The sequence below is a fragment of the Muntiacus reevesi genome, chromosome 13 (genome assembly GCF_963930625.1).
Source record: "Muntiacus reevesi chromosome 13, mMunRee1.1, whole genome shotgun sequence".
Taxonomy (NCBI): domain Eukaryota; kingdom Metazoa; phylum Chordata; class Mammalia; order Artiodactyla; family Cervidae; genus Muntiacus; species Muntiacus reevesi.
The window spans coordinates 63,321,600-63,343,017 of NC_089261.1; the positions used below are offsets into that span (position 1 = coordinate 63,321,600).

General features: G+C 37.2%; 1 protein-coding gene across 3 annotated transcripts in view; it reads right to left on the minus strand.

The window, feature by feature from the left end:
• Nucleotides 1–21,418, minus strand: part of LRBA (LPS responsive beige-like anchor protein) — a 719,345-nt gene that overhangs the window by 573,969 nt on the left and 123,958 nt on the right. For all 3 annotated transcript variants that reach the window (XM_065905003.1, XM_065905001.1, XM_065905002.1), the window contains exons 18-22: nucleotides 14,722–14,814; nucleotides 12,282–12,390; nucleotides 11,848–11,929; nucleotides 8,690–8,813; nucleotides 8,195–8,387 (exon numbers count right to left, since the gene is read on the minus strand). In XM_065905003.1, the coding sequence (XP_065761075.1) occupies nucleotides 8,195–8,387; nucleotides 8,690–8,813; nucleotides 11,848–11,929; nucleotides 12,282–12,390; nucleotides 14,722–14,814 (601 nt within the window). The remainder of the gene's footprint in view (nucleotides 1–8,194; nucleotides 8,388–8,689; nucleotides 8,814–11,847; nucleotides 11,930–12,281; nucleotides 12,391–14,721; nucleotides 14,815–21,418) is intronic.

Consider the following 21,418-nt stretch of genomic DNA (forward strand, 5'->3'; position numbering starts at 1 on the left):
CTCAGGGAAATCACCTCTGTATCTCTGCTTACGCCAATTCCTCCACAAGTGGTTCTCATCACCCCAATCTCTACACACCCAAACCCTATTTATTACCCTTCAAGGCTGTAGTCAAGATTCCCTGCTGGCTCAGATGGTAAAGAATCTGCCTGCAATGCAGAAGATTGAGGTCTGATCCGTGGTCGGGAAGATCCCCGGAGAAGGAAATGGCAGCCCACTCCGGGATCCCTGCCTGTAGAATTAAATGGACGAAGGAGGCGGCAGCCTAGAGTACACGGGGTCGTAAGAGCTGGACATGACTGAGGGGCTAAGCACAGCACAAGGCTGTGGTCCAGTGACGTCTGAACTCCAGACCCTCAAAGGCCCCCTCGTGTCACTCTGAATACCTTCTCTGTGACACTGGCCCCTTCCGGCCTTGGTTTTCAGCGCATGGATGACCTCCACAGTGGGAAGTAACTTCTGTCAGGATAAGACCTGCTCTGGATTCATCTTTCTGTCTTTCACAGTAAACCTGAAGGTGCGGAGAAGACAAAGGGGAGGAGTGGGAAGATCAAAGGAAGAAAAATAAAGAAAGAAAGGAGAAGGAAAGAAGGTGCCAACTGGAGTAAGACCCAGACACAGCGACTGGAAATGAGTGAGAGGGCCCATGGAGGCTGACCTAGAGACAAAACAAACGTGACAGGGACAACGCGGAGGAGGCTGGGGGAGGCAGGCGGCGCGGGGGACAGAGCGTGCGGAGGAGCACTGGAGGGAAGAACAGGGAAGGAGAGGGGTAGGAAAAAAGGAGACGCTGGCGAAAAGGAAAAAAGACACAAGCAAGGAGGACGCCAGCAAGCTGAGCCGTGATGGAGGGCAACACAGACCACACCAGGAGCCTGCCGTCCACACCAACGCAGGGTGTGCAGGGTGATGAGATGGAGACCGGGGAAAGAGGGGAGGCGGGGGTGAGAGGGAGTGAGAAAGGAGGGAAGAAATAGGAGCAGGGAGTAGAGTGGAGAGGAGAAGAAGAACGAGAGGGAGGGGAAGCAGTGGGAGGACGAAGGGAAAGAGAGGCTCATACACAAAGAGAAAATTAAGTGCTGTGAATTCACACACAGCAGCATGGCTGAGGAGTACAAAAAATCGTCATAATAGTGATTTCAGTTCAATTCAGTTCAGTTGCTCAGTCATGACCGACTCTTTGCAACCCCATGGACGGCAGTACCCCAGACTTCCCTGTCCATCACCAATTCCAGGAGCTTGCTCAAACTCATGTCCATTGAGTCAGTGATGCCATCCAACCATCTCATCCTCTGTTGTCCCCTTCTACTGCCTTCAATCTTTTCCAGCATCAGGGTCCTTTTTAATAAGCCAGCCCTTCCCATCAGATGGCCAAACTATTGGAGCTTCAGCATCAATAATAGCAATGAATATACAGGACTGCTTCCCTTTAGGATTGACTGGTTTGACCCCATTGCAGTCCAAGGGACTCTCAAGAGTCTTCAACGCCACAGTTCAAAAGCATCAATTCTTTCATGCTCAGCTTTCTTAATGGTCCAACTCTCACATCCATACATGACTACAGGAAAAACCATAGCCTTGACTAGATGTAACTTTGTTGACAAAGTAATGTCTCTGCTTTTTAATATGCTGTCTAGATTCGTCATATCTTTTCTCCCAATAAGCAAGCGTCTTTTAATTTCATGGCTGCAGTCACCATCTGCAGTGATTTTTGGAACCCAAGAAAATAAAGTCTGTCACTGTTTCCATTGTTACCCCATCAATTTGCATTGAAATGATGGGACCTGATGCCATGATCTTCGTTTATTGAATGTTGAATTTTAACCCAGTTTTTTCGCTCTTCTCTTTCACTTCCATCAAAAGGCTCTTTAGTTCCTCTTCGCATTCTGCCATTAGGGTGGTGTCATCTGCATATCTGAGGTTATTGATACTTTTCCCTGAAATCTTGATTCCAGCATGTGCTTCATCCAGCCCGGTATTTTGCACTATGTACTCTGCATATTAAATTAAACAAGCAGGGTGACAATACACAGTTGTGATGTACTCCTTTCCCAATTTGGAACGATTCTGTTGTTCCAACTCTGGTTCTAACTGTTGCTTCTTGCCCTGCATACTGGTTTCTCAGTAGGCAGGTAAGGTGGTCTGGTATTCCCATGTCTTGAAGAATTTTCCACAGTTTGTTGTGATCCACACAGTCAAAGGCTTTAGTGTAGCAATGAAGCAGATGTTTTTCTGGAACTCTCTTGCGTTTCTGATGATCAAACAGATGTTGGCAATTTGATCTCTGGTTCCTCTTTTCTAAACCCAGCTTGAACATCTGGAAGTTCTCAATTCATGTACTGCTGAAGTCTAGCTTGGAGAATTTTGAATATTACTTTGCTAGCGTGTGAGAGGAGTGCCATAGTGCAGTAGTTTGAGCATTCCTTGGCACTGCCTTTCTTTGGGCTTGGAATGAAAACTGACCTTTTCCAGTTCTGTGGCCACTGGGGAGTTTTCCCAATTTGCTGGCATACTGAGTGCAGCACTTTTACAACATCATCTTTTAGGATTTGAAAGAGCTCAGCTGGAATTCCATTACCTCCACTAGCTTTAGTCATAGTGATGCTAAGGCTCACTTGACTTTGCACTCCAGGATGTCTGGCTCTAGGTTATTGATCACACCACCGTGGTTATCTGGCTCATGAAGATCTTTTTTGTACAGTTCATCTGTGTGTTCTTGTCAGTTCTTCCTAATATCTTCTGCTTCTGTTAGGTCCATACCATTTCTGTCCTTTACTGTGCCCATCTTTGCATGAAATGTTTCCTTGGTATCTCTATTTTTTTTAGCTAGCTTTAAATCCTTAAACATATAAATGATTTGGTTAAGTACAAAGGAGCACAAAGTTCATGCCACGAGTAAACAGAAATGGAGACCTAAGAAAGCTTGATATATTTTAAACTGAGTAGAACCAGTTCAGTCAGAGTAGATATTTTTCTCAAGTGAACAGTGTAAGATGAGGCAGGAAATGCTTTTTTCAAGGGAAATAGTGAAAAAGTAGGTAGAAATCATTTTTTTTTCTAAGAAGATTAGGACTGTGCTGATGGAAGGGAATAACATTATTTTTAAACAAGTTATTTTGAGAACAATAAACCTAGAGGAAAATAACAAACACCTCAGGCCACTGACCATTAGAACTACCCATAGGAGAAGTAACCCAGACATGTATAAATTACTACAAGTCATTAAGAAAGAGAAAAATTTCAAAGCAGGCAAAAGACAAAACCCTGCAAAAATAAGAAATCTAACAGCATCAAAAGTTAGAGGACAGAACATTACTTATGACAGCATCAAAAGTTAGAAGATAGAGCAACTCTATTCCTACTAATATGTCCTAGAGCAGAGCTTTTTTCAAATTAAAGATATTTCATTTGGTGGATCATGGAATCACTTTATTGAGGCATCATCAGCATTTTTGCCGGGGTGGGGGAGGGGTTCCACCGCACAGCTTTCAGAATCTTAGTTCTCTGACCAGGGATTGAACAGGGATTTCATGACCAGCAGTAACTCCAGGACAACTAAGGAATTCCCATCATCAAAAATAACTCCATACCAACACTTAGTAAGAGTGAACACTATCTCATAGAATCAAGCTCTATTTCAGGTGTGTGGGGGGAGAGGAGGACATGTGTGCCCACAAATGTACACACACATAACTCATCACAATAAATTTCTTACTGGGAACAACAGTTACATGAAGTTTGAAAATGACACCTCTATTAAAGCCTTTGCCTTTGAGCACCCGACTATTCACAGCAGTGAAAATAAACGAAAGAAAGCTATACGTAAGAATAAAAAGATTTTTCTGTATGTTCCAATCAAACTTTATTTACAGAAGCATGCAAGACTTGGCCAAGGATTGCCCATCCCTGGCTTCAATCAACTCTCTCCCACACTAACGACTTTGATTAATTCTTTTTTAGAATTTATTTATTTATTAAGAATAAAAAAGATTCTTAGAAAGAAAAGGCTTGATGAGAAAAATAACAGAAGAGTTCACAGAGTACAATGTCACTTTCATAAAATATAAAAATAGGCAATATAAGAGGTTATATTATTTACGAACACATATTTTTTAACTTTTCAAGAAGGAAATGAGGATGGGTGGGGGTTGGAAAGGTTGAACCATGAAGCATGTTTTTAAGTCAGGTAGTCACAATTCTTCCTTCACTTAGCATATATGCCTCACAAATGATTTTGGATGTAACTAACTCATTTGAAAAGAAAATTTTTAAAAATGTGTATTTATATCAAATATGAAGTATTAGGGCCTTACTAATAAGCTAGCACTAAGAGTCAGAACAAACGATTAGCAGGAAGAATGACAGGGCTGTAACAAAGGAAAACGGTCATTTAAATTCATTTGCTGTGACTTCACTCATTAACTCCTACAGTCAGATAAACACATTAATTACCACTTTTACCATTTCTAGATTAACACTGATGGTTAAGAAAAGTTTAGAAACTTCCCTGAGTTTAGAAACTATAAATTACTATAAATCAGAATTCAAACCCAGGACCAGCCTATCTCCAAAATCCATGCTATCTTCATTACTTACACAAATAGACTGGTGACTGGATATATTTAATTATAAACACTCAAAAGCTAAGGTGAGATATCTTCTACTCCACCCCTTTTGTTTTGTGGATAGAAAATAATTAAGAGACTAGGCTACTGGCCCTAAACAGTAATGATTCTGACACTTCTCAAGCATTTTGGTCTCAGGATCCAAAGTACTTATTTATATGGGGCATGTCTTCAGTTGTGTCCAACTCTTTGTGACCCCATGGACTAAACAGTCCATGGAACTCTCCAGGCCAGAAAGCTGGAGTGAGTAGCCTTTCCCTTCTCCAGGGGAACTTTCCAACCCAGGGATCAAACCCAGATCTCCCGCATTGCAGGCGGATTCTTTACCAGCTGAGCCATGAAGGAAGCCCCTATTACTAGTTACCATATTAGAAATTAAAGCTAAGAAATTTTACAAATATTAATTTCTTTTGAAACTGGCAATAAACCCAGGATCTATTAATATAAATGGCATTTTTCAAAGCAATAATAAAAATGAGAAGAGTGCTATTATTTCACAAATTTCATTTGCTATTATTTTTGCAAACCTCTTTCAACTCTGGCATAATAGAAGATACCTACACTCTAATATCTGCTTTTGTATTCAGTCTGTTGCATTATATTGTTTAGACTGCAGTACATGAAGAAAAATCTATCTTCTAACTAGACATGTAGCTGGAAAAGGTGCACCCCTCCACTCCCTGAAGTGGTCTCCTGGGGTCCCGAGGTCTTCAGGTAGTACTTCAAGAATTACTGCTCTAAAGATTATATTCCTTTAGCCATTCTTCCTAAGGACATGACAAACTAAAGTGTATACAAAAGTGCTGAATTAACAGGGAATAGGCATAAAATTATTAAAATCTAATTCACAGCGCACTTTCCTAAACGAGAACTCTCCCAGATATATTTGAAATCCAGATAAATTTGAATTATGTGAGATCTAAACTTAACCCTATTTTTCTCATGAAGTAGTAAAGTGAAAAATAGTACTAGGAGAAAATCAGACCAGACTGCAACAGCTCACGACAGCACATCAGAATAGCTGGGTACCAGAACAAACTAAAATAATTCAGAGAAGAGGTGGCAAGGTGTTTCTGTAAAGTGCCAAATAGTAAATATTTTAGGCATAGGGGCAAAAAAGTCTCTGTCACAAATACTCAATACTTGTAGCATGGAAGCAGTCATACAAAATACATAAATAAATGCAAGTGGCTGTGTTTCAATAAAAATTTATTGACAGAAACAGGTCAGGCCAGATTTGGCCCTTAGGCCACAATTCTTTGAAGACTGCCTTTCACTAAACTGATTAGCTTAAAAATGCAGAGACTAAAAGAAAGCCATTTTTTAAAATCACATCTTTGCCTCATTTAGCACTGGATTATTCTCAAGATCGTGGTATAATCTAAGATTGTAAATCCTTACAATAGCAACACATCTTTCTCTCACTGAAGAGGGAGGAAGCAGAATTAATAATAACGTCTAAGTACTTCAAATAGCTGAAGTTATCCAAACACTCAAGAACATATATTTAAGAAATGACAACATATTCCAATGTGGTTTGGACACCAAGTCGTGGCCAACTCTTTGAGACCCCATGGACTGTAGCCCACCAGGCTCCTCTGTCCATGGGATTCTCCAGGCAGGAATACTGGAGTGGGTGGCCATTTCCTTCTCCAGGGGATCTTCCCAACCCAGGAACTGAACCCAGGTCTCCTGTTTTGCAGGCAGATTCTTTACTGACTGAGCTATGAGAGAAGCCCATATTCCAATAGATAGGCAAACTATGCCAGAGCAATAACTATGATAGTCAGCGAAATAAAACATTTAAAGATATACCAGGGACTTCCCTGGTGGTCCAGTTGTAAAGAATCTGCCTTGCAATGCAGGGGCGCAGGTTCAATCCCTGATTAGGGAACTAAGATCCCATAAGCCGCAGAGCAACTAAGCCCACACACTGCAACTAGAGAGTCCATGCCCCACATGGGAAGATCTGACACGACGGAATGAAGATCCTGCATGCAGCATCTAAGACCTGATGCAGCCAGATACAAATAAATAATTATTTATTAAAAATAAAGATACACTAAATTTATCACTTCTGTTCTTTATCCTTCTAGTCAATTTATAATTAATATTAATATTTGCTAATTATATTTCTTCTGGATATATGTACAGTTCCTAAATAAGATATATAAAGCATAATAAAAGCTAATAAATTTAACTGAATTTTCATTTGAATATTTAACTGAATGTTATTTGAAATGTAAAATTTCCTCAGAAGACATAAAACTCCAAACATAAAACTCCAAACATAACAAGAAAAGCAACAACTTGACAGAAGACACTCATAAATAATATAGGTAGCAAAGGATTAAGACCAAGAATATATGAAGAACTCCCATAAAACAAAAAAGGTGCAGATTAAAATTAGGGAAACACAGCATTTAAAATTCATCATATTTGGAATTTTTTTAAACTCCAGCCATAACAAGTAATGAGGTGATATGAAGACATGAGTATTTATACATCACTGGCAAGAATATAAACTGATACACTACTTTGGAAAAGGCATTGTGTATCTTGTAATGTTTCACATCTGCACCTTACAAGTTATCGATTCCAATTCTAGAAAGGAACTTTCTCATGTATACAAAATACATCAAAAATTCTCATCAAAATGATAAACAGATGAAGTTATACAGTGGAATACGTAAAACTGAGAAAAAGGACACAACCACCTTGGTCAACATGCATGAACCTCAAAGAGTGATAATTAAAAACAGAAACTTACCGAAAAATGCATTTCATACAACACCATTATCTATAGTAAGTATACATATGAAAAATAAAATTCTCCAGTGTGGTATGCATGTGTGTAATTAAAAATACACATAAGACACAGAAATAATGAAAGCACCAAATTCAGGTGAGTGGGAGAGAAGAGAGGGGCTGAAAATGGTAGACAAAGCAACTGGGATGGAGAACCCACTCTCATAAACATGGTAGGTACATTATTCCTTCTAACTTTTTATATATCTAGGACATTTCATTGATATTTTTAAACAAAAGCTACATATAAATAAGTAACACTGGATTAAGGTGTTTTTATTTTAAAAAAAGACTAGTAGATTTTGAAACAAATTTTTTTAACAGACTATAAAATATGAGCAAAAGCAAAATTAGTCAGAGCTTTTTGTTTACGTAACCACCTTATATTACTAAAACACGTCTCATCTTTGAATATTGTACGCCACCTTGTGTTCAAAAAGGCTTAAAGTACTATAAAATTCAGAAAACCTATCTTGAAAATGGCTACTTGAAAATACAAATTCCTATGTGTGTTACAAGGTTTCACTTTTTTAAGCACACATAACAATGACATTTAAAAAAAAAAAAAAACTGTTCTGATTCTGAGGAACTTAGAAATATTTTATCTTTCTTCTTAATTAGCCCTTGTTTCAGTTGTTCACTACGCTTCCAAAGTGCAATCTGCCTTCTTCCCTTCTTTTTAAGTATATAAAATTTTGTTAGAGAATCAAAATTACAAACATTTAAAATGCTAAAATATACTGCCATTTTAAAAAACTTACCTTTGAATGTGTGATTGATAAAGTGTCTACCCACACACGCCAGCCACCCCATTCATATTTGATTGCATGGTAAAGTAAGATTCGGAATATGGCATAGACCATCTCTGTTATCTTTTGCTCATCTGAATTCTTAGGATTAAAATAGCAGAGAGAAAGCATCCACTCTTGCCACACAGAACACTGTAGCAAACTCCTGAAAATATTAAGAGGATGCTGAATTACTTAAAAAGTAAATCAACTTCAAAGAATTCTAAAAACATAAAAGTTTAAAACAACATGAACAAAACAACCAGCTTTATTATGTATACAAAACAAATAAAAACAATGAGGTATTGAAAGTTCAAATAACTGTATGGTATATTACTTGTACTACTTTAATATAAGGCATATAGAAAGTTCATTACATAGCATTTAAAGCAAATTGCCCTAGAAAATATAGGCTTATTCAAAGCTAGACTTGAACACTGAAAATAAAAGGTAACTGATCCTGCTTACCTTCTATTTTCTCTACTGTTATTAAAAAGTTTAATCATGTCAGAAAGAAATGCTCTGCGAACTTCCATGCTCTCTGGGCACTGGACAGAATTTCGAAGTAGGGTTGCAATTACTTTTAGTATCTCTGTAAGACAATTCATAAATTAGTAAAAACCACAACATTACAAAAAATTCATGATGCAAGATCATCACTATATTCAATTTCTTTTACTTCCCTGACATAAATGTACACCTAAAATATCCTCTTCTGTGCTTTAAAACAAATTATCTGCAAACAAGACTGTCAAAACATTCACTAGAAATCATATATAAACAAGAAAGGAATTTTTTATTTGCATCATTAGACAGAATGCTTAAATTTAAAAACTTTGTAGTAAATCAAATTAAATTCTAAATGAATTCAATGACTGCTGACACCTCTCCATAATCTCTGCCAGATAATAAAGTTGATCTTAAAATATACATATTTAAAATTTTTTTGAATACTCAAAACATATATATAAAATCAAAATCTCAGAAAAAAAGAATTCTCAGCTTCTTCAACAATATATATAATATGCACCTACTTTTTCCCTTATCATTGTCCATTTTAGAAGCTATCAAGATTTTCTTCCATAATTTTAAAAGTGAAATTAGATACAAAAATATGAAAAGTAAATTAAAACCTATTAAACACCCCCAATAAATAAGTGTTCCTGTAATACTCTTAAATACTGACTAAATTTATACTATAAATTTTAAGAAAAGAAATGCTTAAAATATATAAATATCAAAGTAGAAAAATCAAATAATAATATACCAAAGTTTTACCCAAATAAAAATTGAGAAACTCTAAACCTTCATTTGGCCAAGATTTTTGGTGCTTCTAAAGCAGTAAGTTCAAAATATCAAATAAAAGATATTTTATCATAAACTTAATGACATTTTAGGAGCAATTTCTGAAATCTTCTAATGACAAATTCAAATTTTCTCTACCCGAACAATGATTACCATGATGATAATATCCACTAACTTTGAGGATATACTATTGTGAGATACTTTTTTAGAAAATACAGATATTAATACATATAATCCTCACAAAATGATAACTAGATACTATTATCACCCAGATTGTAGAGATACTATTAATTACCCATTTGGGTAAATTAATGTACCCAAAAATCACTTACCTGTTAAGACTGAAAAGCTAGACATCCCATTTTTTAAAAACCACAGTGTATAGCTTATATTTTCTGCTACTATATTACACAGACAATATATTTTAAAATTTTGACTTCAATAAGTCATCTTTCCCATAACTACATAAAATATATTTGATATTATATATATCATCAAGGCTGGATGAAGCACAAGCTGGAATCAAGACTGCCAAGAGAAATATCAATAACCTCAGATACACAGATGAGACCACCACCATGGCAAAGAGGACCTCCTGGTGAAGGTGGAAGAGGCGAGTGAAAAAGCTGGCTTAAAACTAAGCGTTCAAAAAACGAAGACAATGGCATCCAATTCCATTAACTTCAAAGCAAATAGATAAGGAAAAAATAGAAACAATGACAGACTTTATTTTCTTGGGCTCCAAACTCACTGTGGATGGTGACTGCAGCCATGAAATTAAAAGATGCTTGCTCCTTGGAAGAAAAGCTATGACCGACCTAGACAGCACCTTAAAAAAGCAAAGACAGCACTTTGCCAACAAATGTCTGTACAGTCAAAGCTATGGTTTTTCCAGTAGTCGTGCAGAGATATGAGAGCTAGACCACAAAGAAGGCTGAGTGCTAAAGAACTGATGCTTTCAAACTTTGGTGCTGGAGAAGACTCTTGGAGAGTCCCCTGGTCAGCAAGGAGATCAGATCAGTACAACCTAAAAGAAATCAAGCCTGAAAATTCACTGGCAGGACTGACGCTGAAGCTGAAACTCCAACACTTTGGCCACCTGATGCGAAGGGTTGACTCATTAGAAAAGATCGTGATGCTGGGGAAGACTGAAAGCAGGAGGAGAAGGGGACAACAGAAGATGAGATGGTTGGATGGCATCACCGACTCAACAGACATGAGTTTGAGCAAACTCCAGCAGATAGTGAAGGATAGGGAAGGTGGCATGGTGCAGTCCATCGGGTTGCAAAGAGTTGGACATGACTGAGCGACTGAACAACAATATAATTGAGGTATTTTTTCCTTTTTTACTTTATAAAATAATGATATCTCAATTCCTTGAAAGCGAAGAAAAATTAAACACACACACATGTGTTTTTAAAATTAGTACTGAAATAGTATCACAAACATGAACACAACTCACCACACAAAAAGTAATTAAAATTATAAATTCGACAAACCAGTTGTTTTAATAACAATAATCTTAAAAAGCAAGATGAGAAATGTACACATTTTATAAGTCCTTAAGAATTCTAAATATTAAAAGATTATTAACCAAGACTAAGATCTTAAACAATTAGGAAGACAGATGTTTTTCAATTCCACACTTCGTATTCTAAACTTGACAGGAATTTAAAATGAAAGCCACCTTCATGGTCCATGTAACTTAGCCTAGCATCACCTAAATAGTACAATCAAAACTTTACCAAAAATCTGAACATAGATCTTACTCATATAATTCTTGAAAATCTCTATATAAACATTTCCCCATGACCTAAGGTCAATTTGAAACTATAGTCAACATCAAACACAAACAAAACTACTATTATATTAATTCCTATAATGAAATGTTATCTAAACAATGTGTTTTCAACAATAGAAACTTTAGGTTCTTCAGTGCCTTTCCTTTTGGTAACAAAATGTACTTATAAAAAATAAGTTAAAAGGAAGGAAATGGGAGAAATGGGTGAAAGTGCTCAAAAACCAGAAGTTTCCAGTTATAAGGTGAATAAGTTCTGTGGATGTAATCTTTAACCTGGAGACAACAGATAACAATACTGCATTATGCATTTGAAAGTTGCTACGTACAACACAAAAATTAAAACTATGTAAGGCCATGAGTGAGCTTACTGACACTACTGTGGTAATCATTTCACAACATATATCAACATATTACACATATTACACCTTGAAATTACACAACGTTGTATGTCAATTATATAACAATAAAGCTTGAAAAACAAAAAAACGAATATCAAAAACAAAGTATATTAAATACATACGAGGATTCTGTATCTTTACTGAAGAATCAGGATCTGGATGCTGTTTATGTATCACTTGAGTGTGAATCTGTTCTATGAGAATCTACAGAAAAGAAGCACCAGATTGGATTAGCATAATCACTATATCACTATCACTATTAATGAACTTTAAGTACAACACTAATCAACATTATAACCCATTTTAAATTAATTATAAAATAAGACATCAAATAGTCAATACAATGGAGAAAATACTTAAACAGAGATGTCCGCACTGTTAAATAACTCACAGACTAACATATTTATTAAGATATAGTACAGCTTCTTTAAATAACTAGTTTTAAAATCACACATCAAATCTAAATGCTTTTATTTCATCTAAACATTAGTCAACTCAATTATACAGGTATTTTTAGATAAAAATTAGTTAAGATTAAATGCTCATGCATTCCTACCTCAAATAGGACATTATACGTGGTCATTGTGATTAAATTTGTCTGAAGCATGAGTCTTTCAGCTAGCAATGAAAACAACCCATGTCCAAGCATGACTTCAGCTTTTCTTCTGCAATTACATAGAAAAAAAAAACCAAACGCAAAGTTTTACTATTTAGTTGATGAAGGAGACACAAAAATGTTTTTCACAATAGTAACAAATTCCAACTCAATAATGCCCCCAATTTCCGTCAACCTAGAACTTACAAGGCCACAAAATCTTTAAGTACAGAAATACAAACTACGATCTGGGAACAAATAAAGCTTAAGAAAAATGGGACTGGTTCTGCCACAGCACAACAAAATCATCACCAAAATCTTCATAGTTCGGTTCAGCCCCAGTCATGTCCGACTCTTTGCGACCCCGTGGACTTCAGCATGCCAGGCTTCCGTGTCTGTCACCAACACCCAGAGCTTGCTCAGACTCATGTCCACTGAGTCTGTGATGCCATCCAACTATCTCATCCTCTGTGGGCCCCTTCTCCTCCTGACTTCAATCTTTCCCAATATCAGAGTCTTTTCCAATGAGTTAGTTCTTCACATCAGGTGGCTAAAGTAGTGGAGTTTCAGCTTAAGCATCAGTCCTTCCAATGAACACCTAGGACTGATCTCCTTTAGGATGGACTGGTTGGATCTCCTTACTGTCCAAGGGACTCTCAAGAGTCTTCTCCAATACCACAGTTCAAAAGCATCAATTCTTCAGCACTCATTTTCCTTTATGGTCCAACTCTCATATCCATACATGACTACTGGAAAAACCATAGCTCTGACTAGTCAGACCTTTGTCAGCTTTTTAATATGCTGTCTAGGTTGGTCATAGCTTTTCTTTCAAGGAGCAAGCGTCTTTTAATTTCATGGTTCCAGTCACCATCTGCAGTAATTTTGGAGCCAAAGAAAATAAAGTCTCTCACTGTTTCCATTGTATCCCCATCTATTTGCCATGAAGTGATGGGACTGGATGCCATGATCTTCGTTTTTTGAACACTGAACATTACTTTGCCAACAAAGATCTGTCTAGTCAAAGCTATGGTTTTTCCAGTAGTCATGTATGGATGTGAGAGTTGGACTATAAAGTCAAGCTGAGCGCCGAAGAATTGATGCTGTTGAACTGTGGTGCTGGAGAAGACTCTTGAGAGTCCCTTGGACTGCAAGGAGATCCAATCAGTCCATCCTAAAGGAAATCAGTCCTGAACATTCATTGGAAGGACATATGCTGGAGCTGAAACTCCAATACTTTAGCCACCTGATGAGAAGAACTGAGTCATTAGAAAAAACCCTGATGCTGGGAAAGATTGAAAACAGGAGAAGAAGGGGACGACAGATGATGAGATGGCTAGATGGCATCTTGACTCGATGGACATGAGTTTGAGTAAACTCCGGGAGTTGGCGATGGACTCAGAGGCCTGGGGTGCTTCACTCCATGGGGTTGCCAAGAGTTGGACACGACTGAGAGACTGAACTGAACGGAATTGAACCATGAATTAAAATCTAAAGCAAAATCTTCACAGTAATTTTTTACTAACTAGCAGCACCACAAATAATAATCTAAAGCCAAATAAGTAAAGTAGAAAATCAATGTGGAAGAAAAGGTAGAAGACCTGCAAGAGAATTTTGAAATAAACACTGTGACGACAAACATACTAAAATTAAACTTTCAAGCAAAAACTAAGAAACTGAAGGATTACAAACTTAATTCTACCCATGCGTTTGTCAAGTGTTTTCTGCAAATGGCTGGATAGTATATTTTTCCAGTTTTGTGTACCATGCTCTTTGCAGCAATATCTCAACACTGCTGTTGTATAAACAGCCATAGATAATAAGCAAATAAATGACTGTGGCTGTGTTCCAATGTATTATTTACAGTCAGTCAGCTGGATTCAACACAGACTATAAATTTACCAATATTTTTCTACCACCAAAACTGTTAATTTTTATAATAAACCAATTCTGGTATAAGGAACAATAGGTAGGACATGAACATCTGAATTCAGTTAAGAAAAGAAGCATGGAGGTTTCAGTTTTTAGTTATACATATAATAGAATACAGTATGTGACAAATATTCCAGTTAATTCTGTCAGCTACATACTACAGATAAAGCAAATGATGATCAAGCCACCTGAAAAGAAGTCCATACCTAGATTTATTTAGAATTCAACTTATACAAATTTATTCTCATAGTGAACAAAATGAAGAAAAATTAAAATATAAGCAGAAACAATATACTCCGGTTTCCTACTTTATTTTTAATATGTAGAAAGAGGACTAAACTTATATAGAATTTCATGAATAAAAATAAATAAAAAACAGACTAGAGGAACCACATTGTAAATACTATCCCAAAGATTTATAACATTGATATGTAATATGCAACAGTTCATTTGAGATTTCATGCATACTCACTTTGGCACCAGGTGTTTTAAAAAATAGCCCATTGCCTTGAGAGCTTGTACTCTGATTCCTTCACTTGTTGATGCCAGAAGTTTATAGACAACACTGAATAAATTAAAAACAAATTACTATGAGTATGTTTCCAAAGTAAATATCTTATATATGTATATTTTTTCATATAGTCACACAATTATAAACCTTAGTCACACAATTATAAACTGATCTTCAAGTAAGATATGAGCAAATTTAATATACACTTCTAACATTTAGAAATTTGCTTATCAACTCTATGTTCTCTTCAAGAAACCCACTTTAAATATAAATATATATATAGATAACAAGTAAATGAATGGACAAAAATACACCGTCTTAATAACTAATAAAAAATCAGAGTAACTACATTAATTTCAGACAGTTTTCAAAGTATGGAAAGTTATCAGGGATAAAGAGGGACATTATATCATGATAAACAGGTCAATTCTCCAATATGATATAACAGTCCTTAACCTGCATGCACCTAGCTATAGAGCCTAAAACTATGTAAGGCAAAAACTTGCAGAAGTGCAAGGAGGAACAATGAATCCATTATCATAGTGGGAGATTTCAAAATCCCTTTCTCAGAAAAAGATAGATCCATCAGGCAGGAAATCAGTAAGGACATAGTTAATCTCAAAAATACCATCAAACAACTGGATATCACTGATATCTATGTACCACGTCCAAGGCTACCCAGATGACACGGTGGTGAAGAACCCGACTGCCGGTTCAGGAGACGCGAGAGGCGTGTGTTAGATCCCTGTGACAGGAAGATCACTTGGAGTAGGAAATGGCAACCCACTACAATATTCTTGCCTGGAAAATTTCATGGGGGAGCCTGGCGGACTACAGTTCATGGGGTTGCAAAGAGGTGGACACAACTGAGCACACACACATACATGACCTCCTTGCACAATAGTAGAAAAACACATTTTTCTTAAGTTCACACAGAACATTCACCAAGCAGACCACATCCAGGACTGGTAAAAACACACAAACAAATATAAGCCTGGAGATTATACAACACCAGCTCCAAAACCACATGAAATTAAACTGGAAACCAGTAACAGATCGCCGCAAAACACAAAAATACTTGAAGATTTAACAACATACTTCTAAATAACAGGTGGGTTAAGGAAGAAATTTCAAAAAATTAAATACATTTTCAACTAAATGAAAATGAAAGCGCAACTTATAAAAATCTGTGGGATGCTGCAAAGGCAGCACTCACAGGAACATTTACAGCACTGAATACACACTTTCTAACAGAAAAGGAGAAAGGTCTAAAGTCAATAACCGAAGCTTTTACTCTAGGGCATCAGGATGAGAACATTCAGTTGAAAGTAAGCAGAAGAAAAACAATAAGCACTGGAGTAGAAATCAATAAAAAATGGAAAAAAATCAATAAAAATAAAAGTTGATTCTTCAAAAAGATCAATAAAATCAGTAAGCTTCCTTGGAGGCTAAGAAAAAAGAGAAAGGACATAATTTACTAATGTCAGATATAAAAAGAGGAATCTAACTACAGAAGCCATGCCTCTATAAAAGAATATTATGAACTCTATGCCCACAATTTCTATAACCTACATGCAATGAGCCAATGCCTTGAAAGACACAATCTGCCAAAACATACTCAAGAAAAAATAAAAGATATGAGTAGGTTTATATCTACTAAAGATAATGAATAACCACCAAAATAGAAACTACCAAACCCAGAGGAATTCACTGGTAAAATCTACTAAACATTTGGGGAAGAAATTATACCAATTCTCTACCGGCTCCATCATAGCAGAGAAGCAGAAGGAATACTCCTAACACTCATTCTGTAGGCCACCATGACCCTGTACCAAAACCAGGAGAAAAGCTACAACTACCAATATCTTATGTTAGACCAATATCTTACATAATAGAGATAAAAAATCCTCAACAAAATATCAGCAAATCAAATCCAGAAAAGTGTAAGAAGTATATACAATGACCAACTGAGATTTATCCTGGGTATACAAGGATAGTCACATTTGAAAATCAGTTAAGGTAATCATCATATAAACACATAAGAAAAGTTATCAGCTATATCATTAGATAAAAAAAAAAATCTGACAAATCCAACAGCCATTCATGTTAACAACTCTAAATAAACTAAGGATAGAGGGTTAACTTTCTCAACTTGATAAAGACTATCTACAAAAAACCTACATCAAACATCACACTCAATGGGAAAAAAACTCAAAACTTTACTACTTAGATCAAGCAAAAGGCACGACTGTCCCCTCTCACCATTCCTTTACATCATACCAAATTTTCTTCCTAAAGCAGTAAAGCAAGTAAAGTAAATATAGTATACAGACTGTGAAGGAACACATAACACTATCTGTGTTTGCAGATGACATGATCACCTACAAAGAACATCTAGGACTGACTGACAAAATAAATCACGGAAATAGTGATTATAGCAACGTTGCAATATACAAAATTGATATTCAAAGTCAACTGCTTTCCTATATACCAACAATAAAGAAGCCAAAGGACATAATAGATACTTCATCAAGAAAGATACACAGATAGCAAATAAGAATATAAAAAGATGCTCCACATCATAGGTCATCAAGGAAATGCACATGAAAACAAAAATAAAACACCTATTAGAACTGCCAAACACCACCAAATGCTGGTGAGGGTGAGAAGCAACACAAATTATCACCCTCAGAAGAAATTGAAAGTATAGCCACTCTGGAAGACAGTTTGGCAGTCTCCCACAAAACTAAACATACTTTTACCATACGATCCAGCAGCTGCACTCTTTGGTACTTATCCAAAGGAAGAGAAAACGTATTTCCAGGGAAAACTGACATATGCATGTTTATACCAGCTTTACATGTAACTGCAAAAACTTGCAAGCAACCAAGATGTCCTTGATCAATGCATAAATAAACTGTAGACATCCAACCGATGAAATATTATTCAGGCCTACAAAAAATGAGCTATGAAGCTATGAAAAGCCTTTTGATTGAAAGCCTCAGATTGAAAAAAATACACAGTAAATGATACTAACTATATGGCATTCTAGAAAAGGCAGAACAAGGGAGACAATAAAAAGATTAGTGGTTGTGGGTTGCAGGGGCGGGGGGGGAGGGTGCTGAGACAAGGATGAACAGGCAAAGCACAGATGATTTTTACAACAGTGAAATATTCTGAATGCCAGTGTAATGATGAACATATACATTAAACCAACCAAGATGGAGCACGGACAACAGAGCTTCTGTCTTATGTATCAGAACTATTAACTACAGACAAAATAGAAAAAGTAATTTTCCAAGTACTCCGAAGACCACACAAAATCAGGTGCATTGGTGTGGAGAAGTTAACACTTAGGCATTACACATTTTGTAGATAAGAGTCTGAATTTTCACTTTTCTCTTATAAATCTGACCCATGGTCTTTATCTCAGAGTTACTTTCTGTCAGAAGTTCAGGTAGCTAATATTGTGAAAAAAAAAACGATCCTTCAGGTTACAGGAATTAAGAAAATGGGTTCCGATGGACTAGAGGCCTGGAGAAGGAAATGGAAAACCACTCCAGTATTCTTGCCTGGAGAATCCCCTAGGACAGAGGAGCCTGGTGGGCCACAGTAAAATTCAGTTCAGTTGCTCACTCGTGCGTGACTCGGCAACCCCATGAACTGCAGCATGCCAGGTTTCCCTATCCATCACCATCTCCAGGAGCTTGCTCAAACTCATGTCCATTGAATCGTTGATGCCATCCAACCATCTCATCCTCTGTCGTCCCCTTCTCCTCCCTCCTCCAATCTTTCCCAGCATCAGGGTCTTTTCCAATGAGTCAGTTCTTCACATTGGGTGGCCAAAGGATTGGAGTTTCAGCTTCAGCATCAGTCCTTTCAATGAATATTCAAGACTGAAATTCTCCAAGGATTGACTGGCTTGATCTCCTTGCTGTCCAAGGGACTCTCAAGAGTCTTCTCCAACACCACAGTTCAAAAGCATCAATTCTTCAGCTCTCAGCGTTCTTTATGGTCCAACTCTCACATCCATACATGACTACTGGAAAAACCATAGCTTTAACTAGACGGACCTTTGTCGGCAAAATAATGTCTCTGCTTTTTAATATACTGTCTAGGCTGGTCACAGCTATCCTTCCAAGGAACAAGTGTCTTTTAATTTCATGGCTGCAGTCACCATCTGCAGTGATTTTGGAACCCAAAAAAATAAAGTCTGTCACTGTTTCCACTGTTTCCCCATCTATTTGCCATGAAGTGATGGCACCAGATGCCATGCTCTTCGTTTTTTGAATGCTGAGTTTCAAGGCAACTTTTTCACTCTCTTCTTTCACTTTCATCAAGAGGCTCTTTAGTTTTTTTCACTTACTGCCTTAAGGGTGGTATCATCTGCATATCTGAGGTTATTGATATTTCTCCCGGCAATCCTGATTCCAGCTTGTGCTTCACCCAGACCGGCATTTCACATGAGGTACTCTGCATATTAAGTTAAATTAGCAGGGTGACAATATACAGCCTTGATGTACTCCTTTCCCAATTTGGAGCCAGTCTGTTCTTCCATGTCTGGTTCCAACTGTTGCTTCTTGACCTATATACAGATGTCTCAGGAGGTTAAGTCAGATGCTCTGGTATTTCCATCTCTTGAAGAATATTCCAGTTTGCTGTGATGCACACAGTCCAAGTCTTTGAGGTAATCAATAAAACAGAAGTAGACGTCCTTCTGAAATCTGTTGCTTTTTCGATGATCAAACAGGTGCTGGCAATTTGATCTCTGGTTCCTCTGCCTTTTCTAAATCCAGCTTGAACAACTGGAAGTTCTCAATTCATGTACTGCTGAAGTCGAGCTTGGAGAATTTTGAGCATTACTTTACTAGCGTCTGAGATGAGTGCAATTGTGCAGTAGTCTGAACATTCTTTGGCATTGCCTTTCTTTGGAATTGAAATGAAAACTGACCTTTTCCAGTTCTGTGGCCACTGCTGAATTTTCCAAATTTGCTGGCATACTGAGTGTAGCACTTTCACAGCATCATCTTTAAGGATTTGAAATAGCTCAACTGGAATTCCATCACCTCCACTAGCTTTGTTTGTAGTGATGCTTCCTAAGGCCCCCTTGACTTTGGACTCCAGGATGTCTGGTTCTAGGTGAGTGATTACACCATCGTGGTTATCTGGAAAATGACGATTTTTTTTTTGGTATAGTTTCTTTGTGTATTCTTGCCAACTGTTCTTAATATCTTCTGTTTGTTAGGTCCATACCATTTCTGTCCTTTACCGGGTTGCAATGACCAGACACAACTGAAGCAACTTAGCACACACAGACTAGAGAGGGTAGGAGACTGCTGAATAGCTAGGAGCAAACAAAGGGGAAGTATCCTCAAGATCTGTGTAAAAACCTTCAAAAGCCACAAACTGACCTAAGAGATGCAATGTGTTGGACAAACTCAGGCCACAATATCAATCAAGTCTTTCTATACAAACGTGAATTATCACCCAGCTCTCACCTTAATCCCCGAGTGGTGCATGTATAAGAAAAACTTAAAGCAAGACGAGAGGTTTTAAAAAATGAAGTGACAAGAGAACAACTACCTATAAAGGATAGGCACAACTTGCAGACTGACCTTTATTGATAAAACAAAACAAAAAATGAACACCTGTTTACAGATCACTAGATGCAAAGATGATAGGTTAGGGCTAGGAAGTATTTCCCAAATAACTCTATGAGGTCAGCATTTACTCTGACATTTAAATCAGTGGACTGAATAAAGTCAATTACCCTTCATAATGTGGGTACCTCATTGGAACAGTTAAAGGCCTTAATAATTTAAAAAAAAAAAAAAAAAAAAAACTGACCTCCCTAGAGGAAGAAGGAATTACGCCAACAGACAGACTTTAATCTCAAACTGCAACATCAACTCTTATCTGGATCTCCACCTGCCAGCCTACCCCGCAAATTTTGGACCTGTCAGCTTCTACAATCACATAAGCCAATTCCTTAACATACATGTCTGTCTGTCTCTCTCTCTCTCTCTCACACACACACGCGCGCGCGCGCACTTTTGGTTCTGCTTCTCGGCGAGTTTCTGAAAATGCACTCCCTAAGTATAATGAATGAAGTCATCTCCTATCTTATACAGAAAGAACACTGAAAAAGAAACCAAAACTGTGTAATAAAAGACTGCTTGCTGTCGTCACTCAGTCGCTAAGTCGTGTGCGACTCTTTGTAACCTCATGGACTGTAGCACGCCAGGCTTCACTGTCACCCACTAACTCCAGTTTGCTGAAATTCATGTCCATTGAGTTGATGATGCCATTCAAGCATCTCATCCTCTGCTTTGCCCTTCTCCTCCCGCCTTCAATCTTTCCCAGCATCAAGGTCTTTTCCAATAAGTTGGCTCTTTGCATCAGGTAGTCAAAGTATTGGAGCTTAACCAACCGCCCTTAAATCAATATTCAGGGTTGATTTCCTTTAGGAATCACTGGTTTGATCTCCTTGCTGTCCAGGACTCTCAAGAGTTTTCCCCAGCAAAATTCAAAAACATCAGTTCTTTGGCACTTAGCCTTCTTTATGGTCTAACTCTCACATCCGTACAAAACTACTGCACAAACTATAGCTTAGACCATACAGACCTATGTCAGCAAAGTGGTATCTCTGCTTTTTAAT